General features: G+C 55.1%; 1 protein-coding gene and 1 long non-coding RNA gene across 3 annotated transcripts; one reads left to right on the top strand and one right to left on the bottom strand.

Moving 5' to 3' along the window:
• Positions 1 to 7,454: 7,454 nt before the first annotated feature.
• Positions 7,455 to 8,809, bottom strand: LOC128782218 (uncharacterized). Its single transcript, XR_008428703.1, has 2 exons — positions 8,581 to 8,809; positions 7,455 to 7,782 (listed from the first exon to the last, which is right to left on the bottom strand). It is a non-coding gene; the product is annotated as an uncharacterized LOC128782218 (long non-coding RNA).
• A 2,463-nt stretch (positions 8,810 to 11,272) lies between these two features.
• On the top strand, positions 11,273 to 23,045 carry DNAJB5 (DnaJ heat shock protein family (Hsp40) member B5). Of its 2 annotated transcripts, none has more exons than XM_053932455.1 (4): positions 11,273 to 11,443; positions 15,596 to 15,840; positions 18,009 to 18,607; positions 22,717 to 23,045. In XM_053932455.1, exons 1-4 carry the CDS (start codon positions 11,406 to 11,408, stop codon positions 22,948 to 22,950), a joined length of 1,116 nt encoding a protein of 371 aa, XP_053788430.1. In that variant the 5' UTR covers positions 11,273 to 11,405; the 3' UTR covers positions 22,951 to 23,045. The 2 variants fall into 2 exon arrangements, with proteins under 2 accessions (XP_053788430.1, XP_053788429.1); XM_053932454.1 differs by having other exon boundaries at positions 11,273 to 12,623.
• Positions 23,046 to 23,714: the final 669 nt, after the last annotated feature.

Here is a 23,714-nt window from a genome sequence, read left to right as displayed (position 1 = left end):
GCCCCCTCCATGCCCACCTGCACACGCAGGCAGGAACCCACGCACATACGCAGGCAGGAACCCGCAAGCCGGCACACGCCTGCCTCCAAAGGAAAAGCCTCGCCAGAGCCAGAGCTGAAATAGTGAATTGCCTCATTCATTCACCCTCTCCGGAAGCTTTGTCCGTACATGCAAACATACGCGCAGGCAGACATGTGTGGCAGACACGTGCGACCATCCCTACACCCTCCAGGAATTCCGCCCCCCCCCCCCCCCCCCAGCCAACTTCTTCACCCCCCTCTCCAAACTGAAGTAAATTCTGCATCTGTGCATGTCCTGCCAGGAGAACCCCAGCTCTGTAGAAGAACAACCCTGACTGGGGCAGATTCATAGCATGGTGGGAGGGTCCCATATTTCCTGGGGGGGAAAATGCCCCATGAATTTTTAGTCCCAAATCCAGAAACTCTCACATGGGACACACCTCCTTAGCACACATAAAAGCATTGCCAGCCACATTTGTCCCCATGGCTCAGTGGAGACCCTTCTACAGGGATGCTAGTGTAGCAAAAACCCTCACCATGGCCACACAGGCCACTCAACCCAAAAAAGCCTGAAGCTGTGCAGGGTCTGGCACATGCATGACACGGGTGTTATATATGTGCATGGCAGGTGTGTGAATGTCCACTGACACAACCACATGGGATGGGCATGGGCAGAAATCTCCAGTACTAAGCCGAAAGATCTGGCCTGGGGTTGTCTCACAGCAAACACTCCCCAGGATGCATAGGCTCACCAGCTCACAGCACACACTAGTGTGCAACCCCTGGCACATGCAGTCTGTGCCCACATGAGTGTGCACATACCTGACACACTCCATGATACATGAGCTCTGCTGACCAGCACACAAGGCAGCAGTGGGGCACAGTCATGCCAGGCAGCAGTGGGGCACAGTCATGCCTGCCTGTGCCTCAGCATAACCCTGCTCTGCTGGCACGTCCTCATGTAACTCCAGCTGAGTGTGGGACAAGCCACTGCACCAAGCTTGGAGCAGATTCAGCTCATTACTTTTCCTAGAATAACTTCAAGTCCCTTGAGGTGCCCAAGAAAACATCCCATCTCCACCTCCCTCACACTCACTCAGCAGCACCAACCTGCAGTGCAGCAGTGGCAGCCACCACAGTGTGTGTGGCATCCATAAGCATGTCTTTCCCAAACCAGAGCCAGGTCACATATCCTGGCATCCATGATGCTCATCCCCAGTCCTATTCTCCCTCCCCTCTTACAGAAGTGAGACACTGATGCACCCACAGGTACCCCAGCACCTGCATGACAGGTACCCAGCTCAGTTCCCCCCTCTAATTGCACAGACCTGTGCCAACATCTGTCCTGGACAGGGAACATTTCCTGCAGTGGGTACTGGTGCTCATCTCAAAGAGACAGAGAAATTCAGACCCTGCACGCTTCAAAGAAGCAAAAGTACCAGCATCTACTGCATGCCCTGTCCCTGCCCACTCCCTCAATGACTGCTCTTCCTATTTGACTTTGAGTATTCATATTTTTCCTCAACCGTATCTAGAATTTGAGACCAGACACAGGGACTTGTGTGTGCTCAGACTGCTGGTTTGTCCTGATGTAGTCTGCTGTCTCCCTTGCTGAACCCTCCTCCTGCACAAACACAGGTAATTCAGTCCCATGCCAGCTTGAATGATACTTTTAAAGAAGGTGGTTTGTCAAAGAAGAACCCTGCCACCATCATTGTGTGGCAGCAATCCCAGGTGGTCCCCTTGGTACAGCTCGGCCTTTCTCCCCAGGCCCAGTACATTGAACCTTCTGTGGTTTTGTTCCTTTCCAGCAACAGCAATTTCTCCTCTCCACCTCCCTCCTACTCCCCATCCTCTGGGATGTACTTTCAGTGCTGCTGCCCTTACTGAAAGTTGAAACAAAGCAGGCAATCAGTTTGGGACTGATTTTCTGAAGCATTAATTCTTCTATCCTGTTCTCATGTGGAGACGCTGCTGCTCTCCTTATTTGCTCCATAATTACACAGGACTGTAACTTTTCCCTCTCCATTATTTCTCTCCAAGCAAATGAGAAGTGAAGGGTTGCAAAGTTTCCCTTTCACCCACCACCATCCCTGACCAGGCTTGAATGTATTTTCTCTGTATGTACTTGATAGCTGGATGCATCAGCTTTATCTTGGGGTCCGGCACCATGTGCCAGGCTGAATCCTCTCTGCAGTTCTCACCATGGGAAATAGTGGCTTTGGGAATGGCTTTGGGAATGAGAGCCCAAGTGCTTCACACATGGGCCACACAACCGGTCAGCTGTGCAGGGCTTCCAGATACATTTGTATCCCCAAGGATTTGTCCTCTCTGGAGTCCCACTTCACAGGGCTGCTGGGAAGCCCTGGTGGGTGCTGGGAAAGGCCCAAACCCCTGCCCTGTCCTTTGGCCTGGACTGAGAGGAGAATGCAGGGCTTGCTCTACTCTTGGGGTGTCCTCTCACGTCTGTGTTCCAAAGGGGGACAAGCACAGCTCCAGGCTCTGCCACCAAACCTGAGTGATGGAGTTGATGAGCAGGAGCTCCATTCCAAGCTGAGCAAGTGTGGAAGTTAGTGGACACCTTCAAGGCCACCTGGACAAGACCAATCTCCTTTTCTCAAGGAGCACAGCAATGCATCCAGCAAAAACACATGCAGAGAGCAGCCACTACAGACATGTCTGCCAGGCAGGAGAGGTTGATGGTGCTCAGATACCTCGTGATAGGCACCCAGGGAGACCAGATCCAACTGAAACCTCAAAGGACTACCCTCTGAATCAGAGGGACATGAGAAAGCTGCTTGATTTGCAGATGGTGACCTATAACATGCTGTTAACCAAGCCCCATTTCACACACTGCCTCCACACCCTGCCCTATCTGCCCATCATCTGTCTCCAAGCAAGAAACAAGCAGAGAGGAAAAGCCTCCTTGCTACAGCCTCCAGCCAGACCATTAGATGCTCAGCCAGCCCCTGCCAGCATGCTCAGCTCACTCACTACTGCATCCCCTCCTATTTCAGCATCAAGACTGGCTGGTGTCTTGGGTTCCTGATGCAAAGCTCTAGGCAAGACTGTTCCCTGCCAGGAGCAGACCTGGAGATCTGCAGAGCTATCACACGACCAGCACAATGCCAAACAGCAAGTCCAAGTGCTGAGAGACACAAAACCCCATGAGACCAAGCCAAGATGCCTAGAGTCAGGCAACTCCACATGTCTGCTTTTACTTTTGAAGAAAAGACAGGGCCACATCAGCATCCTCCAGCACTCCAAGGGAGTGCTTGGGAATCTTAACCCTGTCCTTTCTCCTCTGCACAGGGTTAGAGTTTTACCTGCCCACTATCCACAAGAAGATGGGATACTAAGGACACTGTAAAATTAGAGAGATTGTAGTTACAGGCTATGGGTAAACAGGGAACCAAACCACTACCACTGCACCACCAGTGCAATCTTCTGCCCTCAGAAAAACATCACCTGCATCCCTCTGAGCACCACCTGCCATGGGGCCAGGGCAGACACAAGGAAGAAGGTTTGGTAGGCAATGGAGAACAGCCAAGACCAAAATAAAGGCCAGCTAGCTGGTTCTTTCAGGAAACTCTCCTTGCAGACAATTCCTGTGATATTTTTATTTTTATTCTAGAGGTCACACATTTGGTAGCCTCACAGAGATATGAAGATTCCTACAGCAGTCAGCTGGGCAGCACTTGCTGTCCTGATGAACTCCTCACAGCTCATTTGGCATGTCAAGAATTAGATGCCAGGCAGATCTGCAATGGAAAGGTATCAGATGGACACATTTCCAGTAGGTGCAGCAGGGTTTGTTTCCAGCCTGGACACCACGCACTTCCAGCTGTGACTTTCAAGGACAGCACCCCTGCTGGGAGCACCTGGGGACACCCCTGTCCTGGAAAGGATGTTTCAGGGCTAAAATTTCTGAAATGATGGAGTGGCCGGACGGACTAGAAGGGCTCAGTGTGCTTGACACCCAAACACAGAGCAGAAACAACTTGGTCAAAATGTAACTTGGAGAGAGACAGACATTCCCAGGAGAAACCAAGTAAATAGCTTGGCCAAAATGTAACTTGGGAGAGACACGCCCAGGAGGAACCAAGTGCTGCAGGACAACTTCGCTGACGAAAGCAGGGCAAAGGCTGGAAGCTGAAACAGAGCCAACCCAAACTTCAGCATGCGTCCTCCACATGCAGATGGGTCCCCAGGGGTAACTGATGCAATTTGGACTCCCTGGCATGGCTGGCCTTCCTCCCAGGGAGATGTGGAAGTCAGAGGTGAGTGGCAAGTAGGATGACAGGGGCTGTGGGGCGGCTGCTGGCTCTCATTTATTATCATCCTGCCTGGCTGGGTAGTATCGCAACCAGAGTCAAGACATTCCAGATTCTAGTCCCATGCCTGCTGCTGATTCCCACAGCAACTTGGGACAAATTGCCACATTCCACCATGCCAAGCCGGGTTGGGGACACTGCCTTCCTTCTTTCAACTGCTTGGATACAGGGCTGGCAGAAATGGCTCCAGGAGGGGCTTTCCCTGCCCACACAATCTGCATGCCCAGTTTAGTCCTCTGCGTTGGTGGTTCAGTGAGGGAGACAGCAGGCTAGGTCAGGACAAACCAAGGCGTCCAAAGGCAGGACCTGCCTAGTGGAACCTTTCTTTTCCCTGGGCTGTACCACAGAAAAAGCACCACAGCATCCCCCATGCTGCCCTTTCCTCCCACTCACTCCTGCCTTCAGGATTTGGCCCCTCCAGCAGAGCATGAGCACAGGTGGAGACAGCAAGGGACTGGAGAAGACCCAGTTCTCCCACACACTGTCACTCAGAGCAGCTCGCATCTCACCTGCGCAGCTGATGTGGGTGGCAGGAGAGCCCTGCTGTGCTCATCCGAGGGGGTTGGCAAAGGTCAGCCTGGGATATGGTCTCCAGCAAGGGCTGCCTGCCAACCACCGGCTTGGAATCACTCAAGAATAGCGGCAGGAAGGCAAAAAAGAAAGGAGAAAAAAAAAAAGAAAAAAAAATATGAAAAGAAAAAATAACCCAGCTGGCAGCACAGACGCTACCGGGAGAGGAAGAGGCAGGTTGAGACAAGGACATGGCTCATTATGCCACCCCCGCAGGTGTGAAGTGCCGAGCAGAGCGGCCAGCTCTACTGCTGCCGGCAGTGCTGCCAGTGGGGAGACAGCGGCCACCATCCTCATCCTCAGGCCCAGCGGGAAGGACAAACCAAACAACATCATGATGGCTGAGAGTAGCTGTCACCCCCTTCCTCTGCACACCCTGGGAGGCCCGTCAGGCTCTGACACAGCAGCACAAGGACACGGAATATGCTGCTGGAACAAGCTCTTCTAGTGCTGCAATGACTGTCCTTGGTGGTTTGCAATGTCAGCCTGGATAAAGCCCCAAGCAGTACACACTGACCTTGAGGCTGATCCTGCTTGCAGGACGAGACTGCTGGGGACCATTCCCATCCAGTTTAGCCCATACTCAGAGCCAGGCAGACACAAGCCCACCACATGCTGAGGCTACCAACACAACCAGGGTGACTGAGAGCTGGTGATTTCCTCAGAGGACAAGCCAGAGGCTGGATGAATCCCAAGGATGCTAGTTCCCAGGTCTTCTGGACAGGGTTCCTCTGCATGGACACCAGCTTCTGTAGGACATAAGAGCCTAGCCTGTCCTAGAAGGTGACCCACCAGCAGCATCTCCTTAGAGATTCATCAAGCTCAGACCACAGCCAGGACAGCAGCAGGCAGGGAATGGAGCATTAATCCCACCAAAAAAAAAAAAAAAAAAAAAAAAAAAAAGAAAAAAAGAAAAAGAAAAATACTGAGCATGGAATTTTTTCCTTGCAGCCTTTTCCTCCTGCTGCAGCTCAGAGTGCTGGAAAAGGCGGGCGAGGATGGGAACAGGCAAGAAGAAGAGACAGCACCAAATGCGTGGGTGCTGCTCTTGCTGAGGAGAACAGAGCGCAAACCCTGCTGCTGCCAAGCCCAGTGTCCTCAGATGCATCTCCCCAGCTCACCCAATCACAGACACTGGATATTTCCCTGTGCTGCACTGAGCAAGGGATTCTGAGCAGGACAAGGGAGCAGTACAGCAAGGAGCCAGTGCCTTGTTCCTGCCCCATCTGTTCAGCCTTAGGAAGATACAGATCCAGAAGGAGGTGAAAGCAACCTGGAAAGGTCTTTATTGCGGTGGCATGGCACTTGGGTAGGTGGTTGCAGAGCTAAGTGGCGTTCTCCTGTGCTCCAACCTTCAGACACCAGGTAATGATGTTTTAACAGGAAAACAGCCCGGAATGTGGTTTCCCACCTCCCCATCACCTCTGCAGGTGAGGTACAAAGTACCAGGAAGAGCTGAAGCTCCAGGTGAACACAGCATGCTCTCACACCTGTAGTCTGGGGATTTCCTGTACCAGAACCAACATCAGTTGGGCTCATCAGCACTCGTGGATTTCTCTTTCCAGGAATTTACTCAATTGCCTTTTGATCCCAAACAATTTTCCTACATCTTCCCTCCATCACTTCACCTAAGGCCACCATTTCCACAGCTTAATCCCAAACTGCTTCAGGAAATGTCTTCATGTCCTGAAATGTCACTGCATATTCTGACACAAGATGCCCTATTACAGGAACTCAAGCAACCCTTCCCTGCTCACCTTCCTTCCCCCCACCACACAGGATTTTATTATTCCCCATCATGCCTCCCTCAGTCATCTCTTCCCCCAGACGGAAGAAAGCCAGTTTATGTAATTGTTCCATTTATGGAAACGGCTTCGTACTTTAATTATTCCTGCCACCCCTCCCTGCACTTCCCCGGCGTGCCTTTAAAAGGGTGCGGATGTGCCAGCAAGGGGGACGGGCTACGAAGGAGGCGCGGTTTTGGTTAAAACACCCTGTGCCCCTAGGAGGAGAGGCTGTGGTCTGCCCTGACCCCGCTCCAGCCTAGAGGGGCCGCAGCCAGCCCCTAGCCCGGAGCCCTTGTTTGTCCCCGGGCAGGCTGCACACCAAGCAGATAATTTGTGAGCACGGGGAGGGCCAGCGCCAGCTCCCCCACCCCGGGGCCTCCAGTGCTCCCGGCGATGAAAAGCCAGAACAAAAAGCATTTGCAAGGCCAGGGCATGGGCACGGCGCGGGACACGCAGCACGGGCCCCCCCGCCACGGGGACGGGGCCACCGAACAACACACAGCAAAATAGATGGGCTACAGTAAGTGCTGGTTCACTACCGCGATGACTCAGCCGCTCCACGGGCAGAGCGGAGAGAACTCCGACTCTCCCAGCTCCCAGGGGCTCCACAGACAGGTCATGGTGGGAAACGAGGAGCCCAGGCGGCTGTGCACACCGTGCATGGAGACTCCGGAGAGTCGAAGACTCCCAGGCAGGACAGAAAGACCAATGCTGTTACCACACCATAAGGGACAGACAAGATGTGAACTGAAAGCGCCCTTTTCAAACACTCCATCCGTAAGGAAGCAGACAGAGGTTACAAAAGGACAAACATCTTAACAGCCTCAGCCATTCACAGTAGTGCTCAGCTCCACCCACGAGCTGCAGCACCTGTGCGACCAGATGCTTTCTCAGTCTATGGACAGGTGTGCAGGCAGGATGCTGTCCCCATGTTCCGCACTCAACAGCATCAAGACGTGGGTTTTCTTCTTAAGACAGGCAGATCTCCCAGGACAAAATCCAAGTCACTGGGTCCAGACAGCTCCTCCAACCAGGATCCACCTTGTTACCAGTCTAACCCACACCGGGATGCTGGAAAGATCAAAGGGGAGACTCACATGGCGAAAGCCCAAACACACCCCGACCTCAGAAGGAGACATGTGACAGGGCTTCACAGAGGGACAGTGCTGGCAGCATGTGTGGCTCAGATACCCAGTTTCCTGGCTAGCTGGCCACAGATGCTGCGGAGATGGGATGCATCAATGTCAGAGCAGATGCTGTTTTCAACACAGACATGAAGCCTCCCACTGGACCAGGGCTTTGGAGTCTTTTCCATGATGAAAAGGCATAGCATAATGTCAGCCCTCACGGCCTCACATGTCTAAAGAGTCTCAGCCACCCTCTTGCATAACGACCCTGGCCCCATCGCACTGGGTGTTTGATCTGGCTATGGCATTGTTCCTGGGATGCTCACCCATCACACCTCAGAGTGCCCCACAGAATCACAGAACCAATTAGGCTGGGAAAGACCTTTGAGCTCATCAAGATCAACCTATGACCAAACACTACCCTGTAAAACAGATCGTGGACCAACTGCCACTTCTAATTTGTGGCCCGGTGGTGGACTGATCATCTCTGAAGATGTTTCTAAGATGACAGGACCTGGCAGTCAGTGCCACGGTCTGGTTGATAGGGTGGTGTCCGGTCATAGGTTGGACTTGAGCTCAGGGGTCTTTTCCAACCACATTCACTCAGGGATTTGCGCCACCACAGTCCTGCCTGCGCCGGGGTCTTGAGGGGCTGCCAGGCCATGGGGGATGGGGCACGGGCCCTGAGCAGCCCCAGCCTCCGACAGCGTGCGGGGTGCCCCGGCGCTCTGAGAACACCCACCGCCGCTGTGTCGCCCCGGGCCCCCGGACCCGCGGGCGGCGGGGAAGGGGGCGTGCACACGAACCGCTTGAGGCACGGCTCGTCGGTGACGTCACGCCTTTCCAGAAGATTCCCCCCGGGGATCCCGCTGCTCCGAGCGAGCGCCCGACCAATCAGAGAGCGCCAACAGGGCGGTGCTGGCTTGAACTGGCCAATAGAAGGCGGCGACTGGGAGGCGGAGGGGGAGAGACGGGCAGGAGAGCGGCGGCGGCCCGCCTTCGCCCCGCCTTCCTTTCAGGGACGGCAAATCAGCGCGGCGCGGCGCGGCGATGGACAGCCCCCCGGGCCAACGGGGGCGTGGTGGCCGCGGGCGGGACTCCCCTGACGTGCTGGCCGGGGGGCGGGGGCGGGGGCGGCCCAGCGAGCGCGCGGCGCCCCGGGACAGCGGGAGCGGTGAGTGCCGGGGGGAGCCCCCCCCGACCGCCCCCGCACCCCCACACCGACCCCCGCACCCCGGCCCCAGCTGCGCTACCGCGGGGTGACACCGCGGCCATGGGGGCCAGTCCCCCCTGCCCCGTGGGGTGACAGGGTGCCGCTGTCAGGCGGGACTGCCGTGGGGTGACAAGTTGTTGCCGTGGGGCTGGGAGGAGTCGGTCCCCGTGCCCCACAGAGCGAAGCGGCTCGCTGTGGGGTGGGGGGGGTCATGTCACCCCGCCCTGGGGAGTAACAGGGTGTCACTGTGGGGTGGGGCGTCACTTTGCGCCGCGGGGTGACAAGGTGTTGCCGTGGGGCTGGGCGGGGGTCAGTGCCCCCCACCCCAGGGGTGACAGGGCGCCCCTTTAGGACCGGCGGGGGTCTTACCCAGTGCCTCGGGGGGTGACAAAGAGTCACTCTGGGTGTGGGGGTCAGTGCCCCTGTCTCGGGGTTAACAAGGTGTCGCTGTGGGACCAGCCCCCCTGCCCAAGGGGTGACACGGGGTTGCTGTGGGACTGGGGTGTCAGTTCTCTGCGCCGTGCGTTGGCAAGTTGTTGCCATGAAGTTGGGGGGTCGTCAGTCCCCCTGCACTGTAGGGTGGTAGAATATCACTATGGGGCTGGAGAGGGTCAGTCCTTCAGCCCGAAGGGGTGACAGAATGTCACTGTGGGGCTGAAGGTGATTGACCTCTCTGCCTATGGGGTGACAGCATGTCCCTTATAGGGCTGGGGAGGGGTGCTTGCCCCACTCCACCCGTGAGGTGACAGTCTGTCCTGATGTGGGGGCTTAAACCTCTGCTTTATGAAGTGGCAGAGTCCCTGGGGGCTGGCAGGATCGGCATCTCTGCCCCAAGGGGTGACAGGGTTTTGCTGTGGGTCTGGGAGCTTAGCTGCTTTGCCCTTTTGTGGGTGGGGAGCACAGGGTGCCCACCTTGTCCTGTCACCATGGGGTGACATGGAATCTCTATGGGGCTGAAGATGGGGGAGGAAGGAGTTGGCATCTCTGGCTCCTGTGGGGTGTCAGGGTTAACTGGCCTGCCCTACCTGGTGACCACTTGTCCCTGTGGGTCTGAAGAGTGTGTCAGGCGAGGGTTAATCCCCACTGCCTCATAACAGAGATAGCGCATCCAAGTGGGGCAGGGAGAGAGAAACACCCCTGCCATGGGGCTGCTGTAGAACCCTGCGGAGCTGGAGAGGGTGGTGAGGTTAGGGTTAATCCTTCTCTCCAATTTCACTTTGGAGGGAATAAATGTACTCTATTTGAGCTATATGGTATGGCCTAAAAGGGGTCATCACCCCTCCACCACTGTACTGGGGGTACTGTGTGTCCCAGTGGGGCTGAACTGGCTGGTGCCAAAGTTGGTAACCTCCCATCCGGGTGACAGTAACACGGTTAGAGGGACCAGCATGGAAGGGGTTAACCCCTGTCCCCAGTCGAGGTGACAGTGTCTCCTGGGAGGGCTGACCAGGAGGAAAAGGTTAACCCGCTTTCCTCTTGAGGCAGACAGCGGGTCCCAGTGGGTCTTGATCATGGCAAGGGGTCACCCTGGGACCCCTGTGGGTCTGTGCACTGGGGCACAATGCATGAGTGAACCCCTGTGTGCATGAAAGCCCCTAAAGAGGATAGTGCCTCTCGGCTTAGGAGGGGGATAAACCCCATCTCCATGAAGTTCTTAGCCTCACAGTGAGGGGGGCAGGGGGTATGGGGTGGCGATCTGTGCAGTGGGGAGGGGGTCCAACGCCATCCCCATGCCATTGTGATCATCCCGGTGAGACTGGAAATGGGGTACCCTACACGGGGAGGCAGCATGCAGGGCTTGACCCTGTGTCCACACAGCTGTGAGCAGCCGAGTGTGGCTGGAAAGAGGACAGCCTGCCTGGGGAGATGCTGTAAGGGGCTTGACCCCATCTCCACTCAAGAGCTAGCACCAGATATGTCTGGAAAATGGGGGACCATGTCGGGGGTGATCGCAAGTAGTACTTGACACCATCCCCACGCAGGAGACAGCACTTCATGGCTGTGGAGATATGGGACCCTCTCTGGGGAAATTCTGAGCGGGGGTCCTGATCCGTGCCCACACAGGAGGCGGCCGCCGGTGGGGCTGGCAGCGGGGGCTGTGCTGGCAGAGGCAGCGAGGGGAGGGTTAACCCCGTCCCCACGCAGGTGCCGGCACCCCAGTGGGGCTGTCGGTGGGGAGGGGGAGGCGGGCGGTGCATGTGGGGGCTCGGGGAGGGGATGATTCATTGCGGGTAGTCATGACATTGCTGCCTGGTTGCCTGCGACTGCCATCCAGCACGGGCACGGGTGGCTCTGCCTGCCCCGGCGCGACAAGATCCCCACCAGCTCCCTGACTGAGCCCGGGATACGCTACCATGCCGGCAATCCTGCTCTTCTGGAGCCGCGCCGAGAGGTATGCGCTGCCTCGGCACCCGCGCCTCGCCGGACCCACCCGGCTCGGAGCCCGGCGGGACTCCAGCCCCTGGGGACACAGCGGGATGGGGGCTGTCGCCCGCCCGGCTGTTTCGCTTGCCGCGGGTAGGATATAGGATCTACCTGGTGATATCCCCAGTACGGCTGCCTAGTTTCGGTGTAGAGCTTCTGGAGAGGATGCTCTCCGTGGCCTGCGAGTGACGGTGACAGACAAGGGGACGCGGTGGCATTAGCTTTCCTTGGCGTGCCTGAAGGTGACTTCTCAGAAGTAGGTTTTGCGCCGTGGGCTCGGGGGACGCACCGTCCCCGTCCCGCTGCCCTGCCGCCACGGGGAGCCCCGGACGCCGGGCGGAAATGCGGCACTCAAATCCCTTCTGCCAGGGGGCCGGTGCCGGCGTCCGGTGAGGGGGACACAGGGACCCCCATGCATCCGAACGGGAAAAGCTGGGGAGGTGCACATTGGTTAACGTGACTTTTTTCCATATCAACGCCGCCCTACTTTTCTCCCTACCCGATTCGCCTGGCGGGTGCTCAGCCCTGGGCGTCAGCAGAGTCGTTTCTGGGGACACCGGGGGGCTCCTGGCTGCTCTCCCTGCGCTCCTTGGAGGGGTCTGCGTCGGGGACGTGACGGTACCAGGCGGCTGGGTGCCTTGTGGCAGCGGAGGAATGCTGAAACTGACGGATTAAGCAGAAGTGTCTTAATCTGTCAGTTTAACGAGAAAGCGTCAAGAAACCAGTTAAAAGGAAAATTACGGCACGGCGAGTGACTCCATTGAAAAGTCTCTCCGTGCGTAGCTGGGAAGCACACAAAGGACAGCAGCTCCCCGGCGGCACTGCGTCGACCGGAGGAGCCCTTTCGGAGCCATCCTGGGAACGAGGTCAGAGCCAACCACGGCTGCCGGGCTGGCAAAGAGCTGCCCTTTGGGTGTGCCGGAGGAGGTGGAGGGGGGGACTCACCAGCAGAGCATCCCTTGGCGGCGGTGGCGGCATCGCCGGCACGAGCCAGTGCCTTTTGCCCCGCCACCCTCCTCCCACCCTCCAGCACCTCCCGGCCGGTCACACAGGACCTGCCGCTGCCTGCGGACAGCCGCGATGTTTAAAATAAAACTAGAGCCTTTAAAAATGACAGCTTGGACGATGAATGTGTTCATAAAGTTTCGGTAAGTGGGTTTCTGCCTCTCGACCTTGTGTCCTCGTTAAACCATCAGTGTCTGTCCCTGGCATCCCGCAGTGACCTTGCACCCCAAGATGGAACAAAAAAGACCTTGTGCCGTTGCCAGGGTGGGTTTGATCCCTTAGATGACTGTCAAGCAGAGGGATTATGTCAAACGATCACTATTCAACTGGCGTGCTAGCCCAGCGGTTGCTCAGGCTGATGTCATGTGCGGGGCTGGAACAAAGATTTATTCTTTATTTAATTTTTTTTTTTTCTTTTGGTGTGGTTGCAAGAGGAGGATGGAGGCTGGGCTGGCTCGTCAGAGCAGGGGAATGCCTGTGGTTTTCACCAAGGCAGGGTGGCCGTGGCTTATCTGGGGACATCTGATTTGCAGGGGTGATACAGGAATGCCTTTGCCTGCCTGAAACCCCCCACCACTCCCGAGGGGGTTAAATGGGAAGTCAGGAGAGGATCCATGGCAAGGTGCAGCTGATCCCAGAGAGGTGGGAGGGAAGGAAAGACGCTCTGCAGGGACAGAGTCGTGTTTTACCATCATTGTGCATGTGAGCTGAGCCTTGGGAGCATGCTGTAACCCACCGGGTCACCCACTGGCACCTGGTCCTCTCTGGCACGGTAAACCGCGGCACTGGGATGCATTTTGGTACAGAAATTCCCTTCCCCATGTCCAGCCAGACGAAGGGGTCCTTGGTCAGGTCAGAGATCCTCATCAGGCATCCCCACCCTGGCCAAAGACCTCTTGGTGGGCAAGACCAGAGATCTTGTGGGTGGCGACAGCATTTTGCATTTTTGGGATGTGTTTTCATGGGAAGCGCTGTGGAGTTTTGGCCAGATGAGGGTGTCCCAGTGGTGCTGTCAAGTTGGGCTGCATGGGGTCAGAGCCAGACACTGTGGTTCCTGGGCAGTGACAGTTGAAGGTTTGTCAGCTCGGTGTTGTTGGAGCTAGGGTGTGATGGGGTTGTCTTTAGAACTGCTTGATTTGCTGTCACTGTTGGACGGTTGGCAGCATCCAGATGGGGCCAAATTGTTGTCCCAGTACTAGTCTCAGGGAGCCCCTACACTCCACTGGAGGCTGCTGTGGGAAAGTGAGGTGTTGGAGTGACCCTTGGTGTGGAGAATGGACAGGATAGATCTTGGTTATCCTGCTGATTGCTCACCCCAGGGTCTCCTGCAGCTTCCTCCACCACTTAGAGAGTGTAAATGGGGAGGTGGATGTGGGCTGGGGGCACCTGTGTGGGTTGGGTGCTGCTGGCATCTCTGCATGCAGGAGCTGGTATAGAAATGTGCTGGCATCTGGGAGGTGCCACAGGAGACGCTGTCAGATGCTCTTTATGCCCCCAGGGACTTCCTCCCACTTCTTCTGTGCCTGAGATGTTGTACAGTGTTTGCAGATGCCCCCATCTTCCCTCACTGTGTCCTTCAGGGATGCCTTAGCCCCCCTTCCCATCTATGGCAAAGCTTCTCCTCCATGGCTGGAGCAAAAAAGAACAGAAGTTGGTTTGAATGGAGGTGGCCAAATGTGGGACCAATTTCCAAGCTCCTGTAGGTGGTCATTGCCCAAGGCATGGCCCAAGGCAAGTGTTGGATGCTTGGTGTAGCTGCCAGATTCTTAGAGTAGCACCCAAGCATGGATCCTAGGGGAGCATAGCAACCCTTGATTGAGCTTTGGTGTTGTTGGGGGATCCCTGTGTGACCTCCAATGGGAGCTCATGGATAGAGTAAGGATGGGGAGAACATCTAGTAGCTTGTATGATGATGAAGAAGAGGGCCAAGGCTCACACCCCATGCCAAAATCCATCTGCTGGAGGGGCACAGTGGGTTGAGGTGGCTTAGGTGTGTTTGGAGCAAGTTTGAAACCTGGACTGTAGCAGGGAGGAGGATGTGAGCAGTGGGGTGCAGGTGTGCTAGGGCAGCACCTCGGAGAAGCAGGGTCAGCACTGAGTGTGAGAGGGGCCAGACCCTGAGATTTGGGGTGTCAAGTGTTTGCTATCAGATAACCAGAAGTCGAGAAGCAGTTGGAAACAACCGTGGAGAGGCATGGGACTTGTTAGCTTTTGCATGGAGGAGCAGCCCTGTCACCTCCCCTGGCTGCTCCCTGGGTGGCTGCTTCTCCAGGGGTGACTGGGGGATGAATTACGGCCACCGGGTTTTCCATGCCTTAGTATAGGCATGGGCATGGCCTCAGCCCCCGCGCGATGCAATGATGAGCCCTGAGTTCCTGGCTTACTGCAAGATCCAGTTGGAGGCTCTCGGGGAGTGCAAGTCAGGCTAGAAAGTGTTGGTTTTTTTTTAAACAGAAAAAGAAAAAAGCCCTCCCACCATCACAAGATGTTTCTGTCTAACGGCTCCATTCTCTTTCCGCTAAATACAAATTATGGCTCTGACAGCCGGAGGCGCTTATCTCCAGCTGAATGCCAATTGCTTTCAGGAACAAAATGTTTGAAGTTCCTTTAAGGTGAAGGCACAACATGGTCCCTGCCACTGCTTTCAGCCTCTAAAACCTGCTGTCATCACCCCGACTTGGGTCTCAGATGCTCAGCTGGGAGAGAACCAGGCAAGGGGGTGGACACAGGCTGGCAGCTGCATTTGGACATAGCTCAGCCCTCCTGACTCAGCCGGGGGGGGGGACGAGCAGGGACATGGTCCTGGCCTGACGTTAGCAGTGGCGTGGCCCCTATAATAGCGCCGTGCCCCGACTTGAGCTCTCTCTCCCTGTCAGCCACAGAGATGAGTCTGTCCATCCCAGCCGTGGGGCTCAGCGGGATAAAACCAGAGCTGGGATACATTCTGGCACCGGGGCTCTAACCTCTGTTGAGAAGCGTGGACTTGAGCTGGCTCTGGTGCTGCTGGCCTTTGGGACACAGGGAGCATCATCTCTGTGATAAGTGTGTGCCAGTCCTGTCCCCAACTGCCCCTGTCTGATATTCACGTTATGAAGACCTGTCTTTCTCCTTTCAGGAATAAGTACTCGGCTTCCGGCAGCGTCGCCGTCATGGGGAAGGACTATTACAAGATTTTGGGTATCCAGAGTGGCGCCAATGAAGATGAAATCAAGAAGGCCTATCGGAAAATGGCCCTGAAATATCACCCTGATAAGAATAAAGACCCCAATGCTGAGGAGAAGTTCAAGGAGATTGCAGAGGCTTATGACGTCCTGAGTGACCCCAAGAAACGAGCCGTGTACGACCAGTATGGGGAGGAAGGTAAGGGGATAGGCACTGCCCACCGGGAGGCAGGGATTTGGGGTCCAAATGAGGTGAGGGAGGGTTTTCACAGAGGGTTGTTTCAGTGTTTCATGCCTACTCCTGAAATGGGACTGGTTGCCAAAGAATCAGAGAGAGTGAAGGCTCCACAGGTGTCAGAAATCACTTCTCATCCCACTCCTCCCCAGGCTGCTTCACTTTCCCAGCAATTTGCCACCTTGCTTCCTGGGGTGGCTGGGCTCCCCCTGCCCTCTGCCCAAAACTGTGGGCGTCAGCTGAGAAATGGAAGGAGCTCACCTTCAGGGTCATACCTGGGGTAATTCGTTAGCAGCTCTTTAAATGACCTAAATAACGCAGCAGAGACGTACTGCTTCTGCCCACATTCCCCCTGCACTTGGGCACTGGTCCCACTGTCCTCCCTGGTACAGGGTGACCTACAGGATTCAAAGCTTTTCCCAATTTAAGTAATAGGCCCTTGTTTTGAAACCAAGCGGCTGCTGTTGTCTGGTGGTTGGCATGGAGGAGGAGGAGGAGAGCCGCTCCAAGCAGGCAGCCTTATTAGTCGATGATGGAAGAGTGCAACCCCATTCGAGGAGAGTGCCGAATAGCATCTGCATTAATCACAGCCCAGGGCTTGGGTGCTTAAAAGAGCAGGAGGTCTGGCAGGAGCAGGCTGCTGGGTGGAAGAGGCAGCTCCTCTCTTGGGCAGGTGCATCCCCTGACAAGCCACCGGCAGGATTAAGCAGTAGTGGGTTAATTGTTGACCCGTTAGTTATGTCAGGGCTATGATGGATGCACCAGGCACAGTGATTTGCTGCCCTGTAAAATGAGAAGAGACTCTCTCAAGTGGGAGACCAGCTTTTCCCAGGAGGCCTCAATGAAATCGGACCCTGCTCAGGCTGGCGTCATGGGATTAAAGGTGAAACCTCCTGGCTGTACAGTCTATCAGGAATGGGGCTCACTGGGGATTTGGCAAAATCCCTGTCACCTGCAGGCATCTAAAATAAGAGTGAATTAAGGAAGAGGGTAAGAGCTCCCTCACTGCCCCATCAAGTTAAAGACCATCTTCCCCCATGTCCCATCATTGTTGAACCTCTCATGTTCCATGACTTTCCCCAACGTTTTGTTTCTCTTTTTTTTGCGGCAATGAAGATCAGCATTTTGAGGACCTTCAGGGTCCTACATGCTGTATAGCAAGGTGAAGTGGAAAAGCCCCTTCAGCCCACCCAGAATACTGACTTCAGCACTGAGAAGAGACCCCCAAACTTGTCCTGCTGTGGAAAGGGCGTGGGGGTTTGGGACAAAGGACAGCCTGTCAGAAATAGTCCTTCACTGTCACTGGTGTGCCCTGAAAATAGTCCCTGAGCTAGGCTTGGCTTAACCCTTCCCAACTCTCCTGATCAAAAATAGCCTTAAAGAGCATGTGTGACCTCTTTGGGGGGCATTTGTCATGTGCCTTGACTCCTTGGGACTTGGGATGAGTTGCAGTGATGTCAGGCTCAGCCTGGGATTTGGCAGGGGAGTTTCCCATGGGAAAGGTTGCCAAATGATTCAGACCTGGAGTTTACCTGGCATTTTATACAGTCAGTGCGCAGGGAGCTGCATGCCGACCTGGAGGTCTGCTCACCTTCACTTGCCTCTAGAATCATTGAGGGTGGAGAATATCTCTAAGATCATTTAATGACCACTAACCCATGTCCCTAAGTGCCACATCCACACACCTTTTGAACACTTCCAAGAATGGTGACTACATCACTTCCCTGGGCACCCTATTCCAATGCCTGTGAAGAAATTTTTCCTAACATCCAGTCTCAGAGACAAGGCTATTGGGGCAGGAAGGAGCCTGCTTATGGGGAAAAATGGAGATAGGCTGTACATTTTAAATTAAAATTAGGTTAGTAGGGTGGAGAGAAACAAAGAGGTCTTTCACTAGGGATAGAGAGAATGAAAGCTTAATGGATTCTGAGCTTGCAGGGTGTAGGAGGGGGACTGTGTGTCATGGGTGGAAATGGTGCCTTCACGGTGGTTGGGCTGGAGGGGTGATCTGCACACTCAGGAGAGGCTGGAAGGAGGTGGCAGAGGCCATTCTCCCACCTGGGCAGTGCAGTCCTTGCAGAGCATTCCCCCACAGGGAACATTCATGTCTCCTCTTCCCCCTTCTCTTCCAGGTCTCAAAACTGGAGGTGGCTCTTCAGGTGGCACAGGGAACACCTTCCACTACACTTTCCATGGAGACCCCCATGCCACCTTTGCATCCTTCTTCGGAGGCTCCAACCCTTTCGACATCTTCTTCGCCAGCAGCCGCTCTCGGATGTTCAACGGCTTTGACCAGGAAGACATGGATATGGATGATGACGATGACCCTTTCAGTGCCTTTGGCCGGTTTGGCTTCAACGGTATTAATGGGGTTCACCGGCGGCACCAGGAGTCCCTGCACACGCGGAGGAAGGTCCAAGACCCACCTGTCATTCACGAGCTCAAGGTATCCCTGGAAGAGATCTACCATGGATCCACCAAGAGGATGAAGATCACTCGCAGAAGGCTCAACGCTGATGGCCGGACCATGAGGACTGAGGACAAGATCCTAAACATTGTCATCAAACGGGGCTGGAAGGAGGGAACCAAAATCACATTCCCCAAAGAAGGGGATGCTACTCCAGACAACATCCCTGCAGACATCGTCTTCATCCTCAAGGACAAGCCTCACTCGCACTTCAAGAGGGACGGGACAAACGTGATCTACACAGCAAACATCAGTCTTAAAGAGGTGGGTATGGGTAGTAAATCCCATGAGATGTGAGGTGGCATTGGTTCGTGGCCTTTGGGGGCAAGATGGGAGGCAGTCCTTCTCCTGCTCTGCATAGGAAAGACCAGGTAGGTCACAAGAAAGGAGCTGCAGAGGCTAACTTGGTCTTGGCTTTGGAGGTGCTTGACTTCCATGCTGGGTGTGGGACAATGACGCTGCGGTCCCTTGCTGAGCACACTTCACTTTTTGAGCCAAATCAGGCGGCTCATTTTATCCATTTCCTCCCTTCTCCATATGTCTTGTTTTTCTATTTTAGCATAGTGTATTCACATGTGGAACGAAGGGCACATCCTCTGTAGGAACAAGGGAAAACCTAGGTTGGGTGGCATCAGTCTGATTCCTGCTTTTCCTGTAGCTGAGCCTGCTGCAGCTCAGTTACTGCCTAGGGTTGCACCAGGTGCCTCTTCCCATGGGCAGAGAGCAGGATCACGTGGAGGAAAGTGATCCATTGCCCTCTCTGAGAAATGCTTTAGCTGTTTTCCTTGATTCTGGCTTTCCTAGATAAGCAACCAAACAAATTAAATACCCAGGCAATGAGTAATACTCAAGGCAATACTTCAAGGCTGCCAGTCCTGGAGGTCACGGCAGGGCTGGATGGATGCATCAGATCATCCAGCAATCTGCACAAAGGTGGGAGAGAAAAGGGAAGATTACCTCAGTACAATATGTGCTATTCGCCACTGCTGCTGTAAAACTACCTTTTAATAAATCCCAGCTGGCAGCTGCATTAACGTTGACATTTTTGGCAGCTGCCATTTGCTGTTCCTTTCAGACGGTAGACGCTGTCTATCTTCTTAATGAGCTGATGTTTTTTTTCCTTCCTGAAGGCAGATTTATGTTCTCAAATGTGTTGAATAGAAATAAGCTCAATGGGCTAGACCTGAGGTAGAAAAACGTGATCTTGTGAAGTGTGCCAGGAAGTCAGGAGAGCTCTGTGATGGCTCTGCATCCCAGCTCGGGCTGTGACCGGGTGTACTGGGGGCAAAAAGCACGTGGACCAGGCAGAGCTGGTCACTCCTGAAGCAAACTCAGCTCCACTTAACTTGCAGACTCAGGAGTTCCTTTCACAGTGCAAAGTACAGAGGTTTATTCCTGCAGTAGCTGGTTCTCTTGGCTAATCCAGAAATACTCAGGAGAGACTGCCTTATTTATGGAGTGGTGCATGTCATATCTCAAGATATTTCCTTCTGTTCATGCCTTTTATCTGTAGAGTTAACCCTGACTGTGCCCAGACCATGTCAGCCCAAGTTTGTGCACTGGTCAGGCTGGAGGGACTCCTGCCTGGAGTTGACTTTTGAGCAGTAGCTGGAGAAATGAGCTCGAGAAGTGCACCAGAAGTGTTGAATACCTTTGAGCTCCATGAGCAAGGCCTGCATGCTGGCAGTGGGTTTGCATAATGCAGACACAAAGCAGAAAATTGATAGTCCAGGCAAATTCTTTATCTCTTTCAGCTGGAATTTCTGGTCTCTGACCTTCTCCAGCACAAACCCAAAATGTTGGGCACCATCATGGAGCTGCTGGTCTGGCTGTCATCCCCAGCCTGCTGCTTGCCAGGGCAGTGTGATACTCTGCTAAGTTTGTCTTCCAGGAGAAGAAGTTCCTTAAGTGCTCTGGAGCACAAGCAGATGCTGGGAGCTCTCCAATTCTGTATGCTACCACCTCAGTATGTGACAGAGCACACCTTCTCCATCTCCTCAGCCTCTGGCTGTAGCCTTAGGTCTCTCCTTGCATCTTCTGCCTTGCAAGGCTGCCTCTTCTAACCTGGGTTTGAGTCTCTGCCACTGCCATGAGAGAGCATAGTGCCATCAGGAAAGCTGGCAGGTGATGGGTACTGAAGGGCCCTCCCAGCCCTTGAGTCCCTGCTGGGTGCCTGGCCAGGGCAGTGCAGGCATTTTGCCACCTGTCTGCTGCAGAATCACAGATGTAGGAGTGCTTTTCCAGGGATTTGTTGTCTTCCTTCCTAAAATCAGAGGCACGTGCCACAGCGGGGAGCTGCAGAAGGGAGGAGACACACAGCTCCACCAGCAGCTGCCTCTGCCAGGAGGCAGCACTGCCAGCAGGGCATCCTGCCCTCCTGGCTGCTGCCTAATGCCTGCCCTCGGCACCATCCCGCTTTGCATCCTTTACCTGGCATCACCTTCCTTGAAGCATCCATGCCTTGGCTCATCCCAGCTGGGACTCAGCCGGTGGCAACGCCCTATCCGGCGACTTCGCCGCCACTGGAGGAGGACCCAATGGTGACCTAGATAAAGCTCTTCTCACACAGCACAGTGCTCAAACCCGGGGTGATTTCATCCCCAGGGATAAACCAAGCCTCTTTCTAGTATGCGGGGTAGCTCCCGCCGTCACTGGTGTTACTTCAGCAACCGTTTTCCCAAATGCCAGCAAAGTTGAGCAAGAATGAAAAACAGGGACATACGGCAGAGGAGTGATTGCTTCGGATTCTTGCGTCTTGGCTCTGGGAAGGAAACATTAAGATCCCGTCTGCCTTCGCTGTTACCACTCGCTTCTGCTCACATCTCTGCCTGCTTTCCCCATCCACGTGTTCCCACAGGAACTTCTTGTTCTCCTTTCTGTTTTGTGGCTGGAGGTGTCCTTTCTTGGCACACATGGGCACCTGCAGCCATGGCACACTGCACTGGGCACCAGCGAGCAGGAGGACTTTGGCATCCTTGCCTGAATGCACAGCACAAGCTCCTTGATGTGGGGATATTGTCCTTTGTTTTCCCCTCAACCTGCTGCAGATCAGCCAAGCACCTGCTGCTTATGCAGAACTGGTGATGGCATCCTCCTGCAGGCTAAAGACTTCATCCCTGGAGGACACCCTCTCCAGGAGGCCTGTGCAGATGAGCCATGCAAAGGAGATAGGACCTCCCCTGTTCTCTGCTCAACAAAGACCCTGAGCCAGCTCTGGCACAGATCCCACTGCAAACCCTCTGGTTCAAAGCCTTGGTTCTGCTGCAGAAGCCCCATCCATCATCTCAGAGCCCATGGCCAGCATGAGACATTTCTCCTGGTGCCCGTTGTTGCTCTGCCTTTGGAGGCTTTTCTGGAGGAGGGGAACGCAGAACATTCCCTCACCTACCCCAGAAACAGCAATTGCATCTTTCTCTGCTCCCCTTTCAGGGTGTTTTGGGAGGGCTGTGACCCCCCCAGGACCCATTTCAGAGGGACAAATCTGTGCCAGCCCCCACATGGAAGCTCGAGGCTGCAGCTCAGCAGCCCCCACCCCCTTCCAGAAGCATCATTCTGCAGTCCTCTTGCTCAGCCCTTGCTGAAAGCCTGGAGATGATCCTGCCCACATGTACGACAGAGCTGTCTGAGTTATTTAAGGACACAAGGATTTTCTTGCTGCATTCCTGTGTCACATGGCTTGCCAATGCAGGCCGGTGTGTGGCTGCTGCCTAGAGCTGGGGTGCAGTGGGGTGGCACCCCCACACTGGCTCCTGGCTGTGCAATGGGATAGGAGATGGAAACCAGCCTCTCCAGCACCCCAGTTCCCAGGGAAGCTCAGTGCCACAGCCACACCATTGTGCCATACTGGCATAGCCTTGTGGGGTCTGTTGGTGACAGGGATGGGACATGGGACATGGGCTGTGCTATAGATAACCCCAAGCACTGGGCAAAGCTGCCGTGCTCTGGAGGGTGACAGCTGATGGACTGTGGCAGCATCCCATGATCTCAGCTGGATTTTCTGCTGCAAGGCTGGGCGACAGGGCTGGAAAGGAGCTAAATTTAGCCTGCGTTGTTGCTGTGGGTGGCCAGGCACTTGCTGGTGGTGCCTTCTCGGCAGCGCAGCAGGTGGGGAGGGGAGTCCTTCCCCCCGTGAGACCTGGGGCACCCCTCTCTTGCACGGCTCCTGCAGCCCAATTCACGGTGGTTGGACCCGGCTGGTGCCAGCAGAGAGCTGTGCTTGCACTGGTGAGCATCACCCAATGCTCTTGGACTCCATCCAGATGGAGCTGGGCAGTTCAACTGGGGGAGCAGCCAGTGGGGGGACAGGGTGTAGCTGTCAGGATGCTTTGGGGTGTCAGCCCCATCTGATGGCCTGTTTCCTCTTCCTCCCTCAGGCCTTGTGCGGCTGCACTGTGAACATTCCCACCATCGATGGACGGGTGATCCCGCTTCCCTGCAACGACATCATCAAGCCAGGGACAGTGAAGAGACTACGCGGGGAGGGGCTGCCCTTCCCCAAGGCCCCCAGCCAGCGAGGAGACTTGATTGTGGAGTTCAAAATCCGCTTCCCGGACAGAATAGCTCCCCAGACAAGACAGATCCTCAAGCAGCACCTCCCATGCTCCTAGAGCCCAGGGACTCTCCTCCAAAGCAGCAATACTCCAAATGCATGTGCCACAGCACCTGGCCTGCACAGAGCCAAGGTGTCACAGCACTTTTAAATGCAAAAAAAAAAAGAAAAAACAACCCCTCACACTACTTTTCTCCCCCAAAAAACCCATCCGACCCACCCCCTATCCATCGTTCTTGGCCAGTTTTTTACTCCAACAACGGGGAGACTCCTGTTTGCCACAGTTCTCCCAACTGCCAAACCTTTTCTTTCTCCCCAGAGGTCCATTTTTTTTTTGCCTTGCAAGAGCGAGAGCCATGGGCCCTTTGCCCGGGGAGGTGCGTTGTGTTGTGGGTTTTTTATGTCACCTGCTTTTCAGGCCCCTCTTCCCACAAGAAGCTGGACTTGTCGGGGTCCGGCGCTGTGTAAATACGTCTCCACAGGATCTGGCATTCCCACTGCTGGTTTTTCTCTTCCCCTCTTTGATACTTGCTGCTGTTTGGGGTCCCAGCTGTACCACAGTGCCGATCACTCCTGCCTGTGGTGGCCCCCCCAGTAGCCAGACGATTTCTCACCTGAAGCCACGGTACCAAGTCCAGCTGTGGTCCGCTCTTGTGTGCCAAGCCTACACCGAGCCTCGGCTGTGCCAAACAACGGAGCACGTGGGGATGGTCCATCCAGCCCCTGCTCCTGCCCGGGGATGTCCCCAGTGCCCGTGAGCAGCACTTGCCTGCACCTACTGCCCACAGGGCCCAGCCATCAGGAGGAGGGGGGGAAGCCCAG

This window comes from Vidua chalybeata, chromosome Z (genome assembly GCF_026979565.1).
Source record: "Vidua chalybeata isolate OUT-0048 chromosome Z, bVidCha1 merged haplotype, whole genome shotgun sequence".
NCBI lineage: Eukaryota > Metazoa > Chordata > Aves > Passeriformes > Viduidae > Vidua > Vidua chalybeata.
This window is presented reverse-complemented; position numbering and strand designations above follow the sequence as displayed.

Excerpts from the sequence above, each read along its gene's own strand:
- DNAJB5 (XM_053932454.1), top strand. The coding sequence starts at position 12,556 with ATGTTTAAAATAAAACTAGAGCCTTTAAAAATGACAGCTTGGACGATG. Across the intron at positions 12,624-15,595 it reads AATGTGTTCATAAAGTTTCG|GAATAAGTACTCGGCTTCCG; the intron begins GTAAGTGGGTTT and ends TTCTCCTTTCAG. Across the intron at positions 15,841-18,008 it reads CGACCAGTATGGGGAGGAAG|GTCTCAAAACTGGAGGTGGC; the intron begins GTAAGGGGATAG and ends CTTCTCTTCCAG.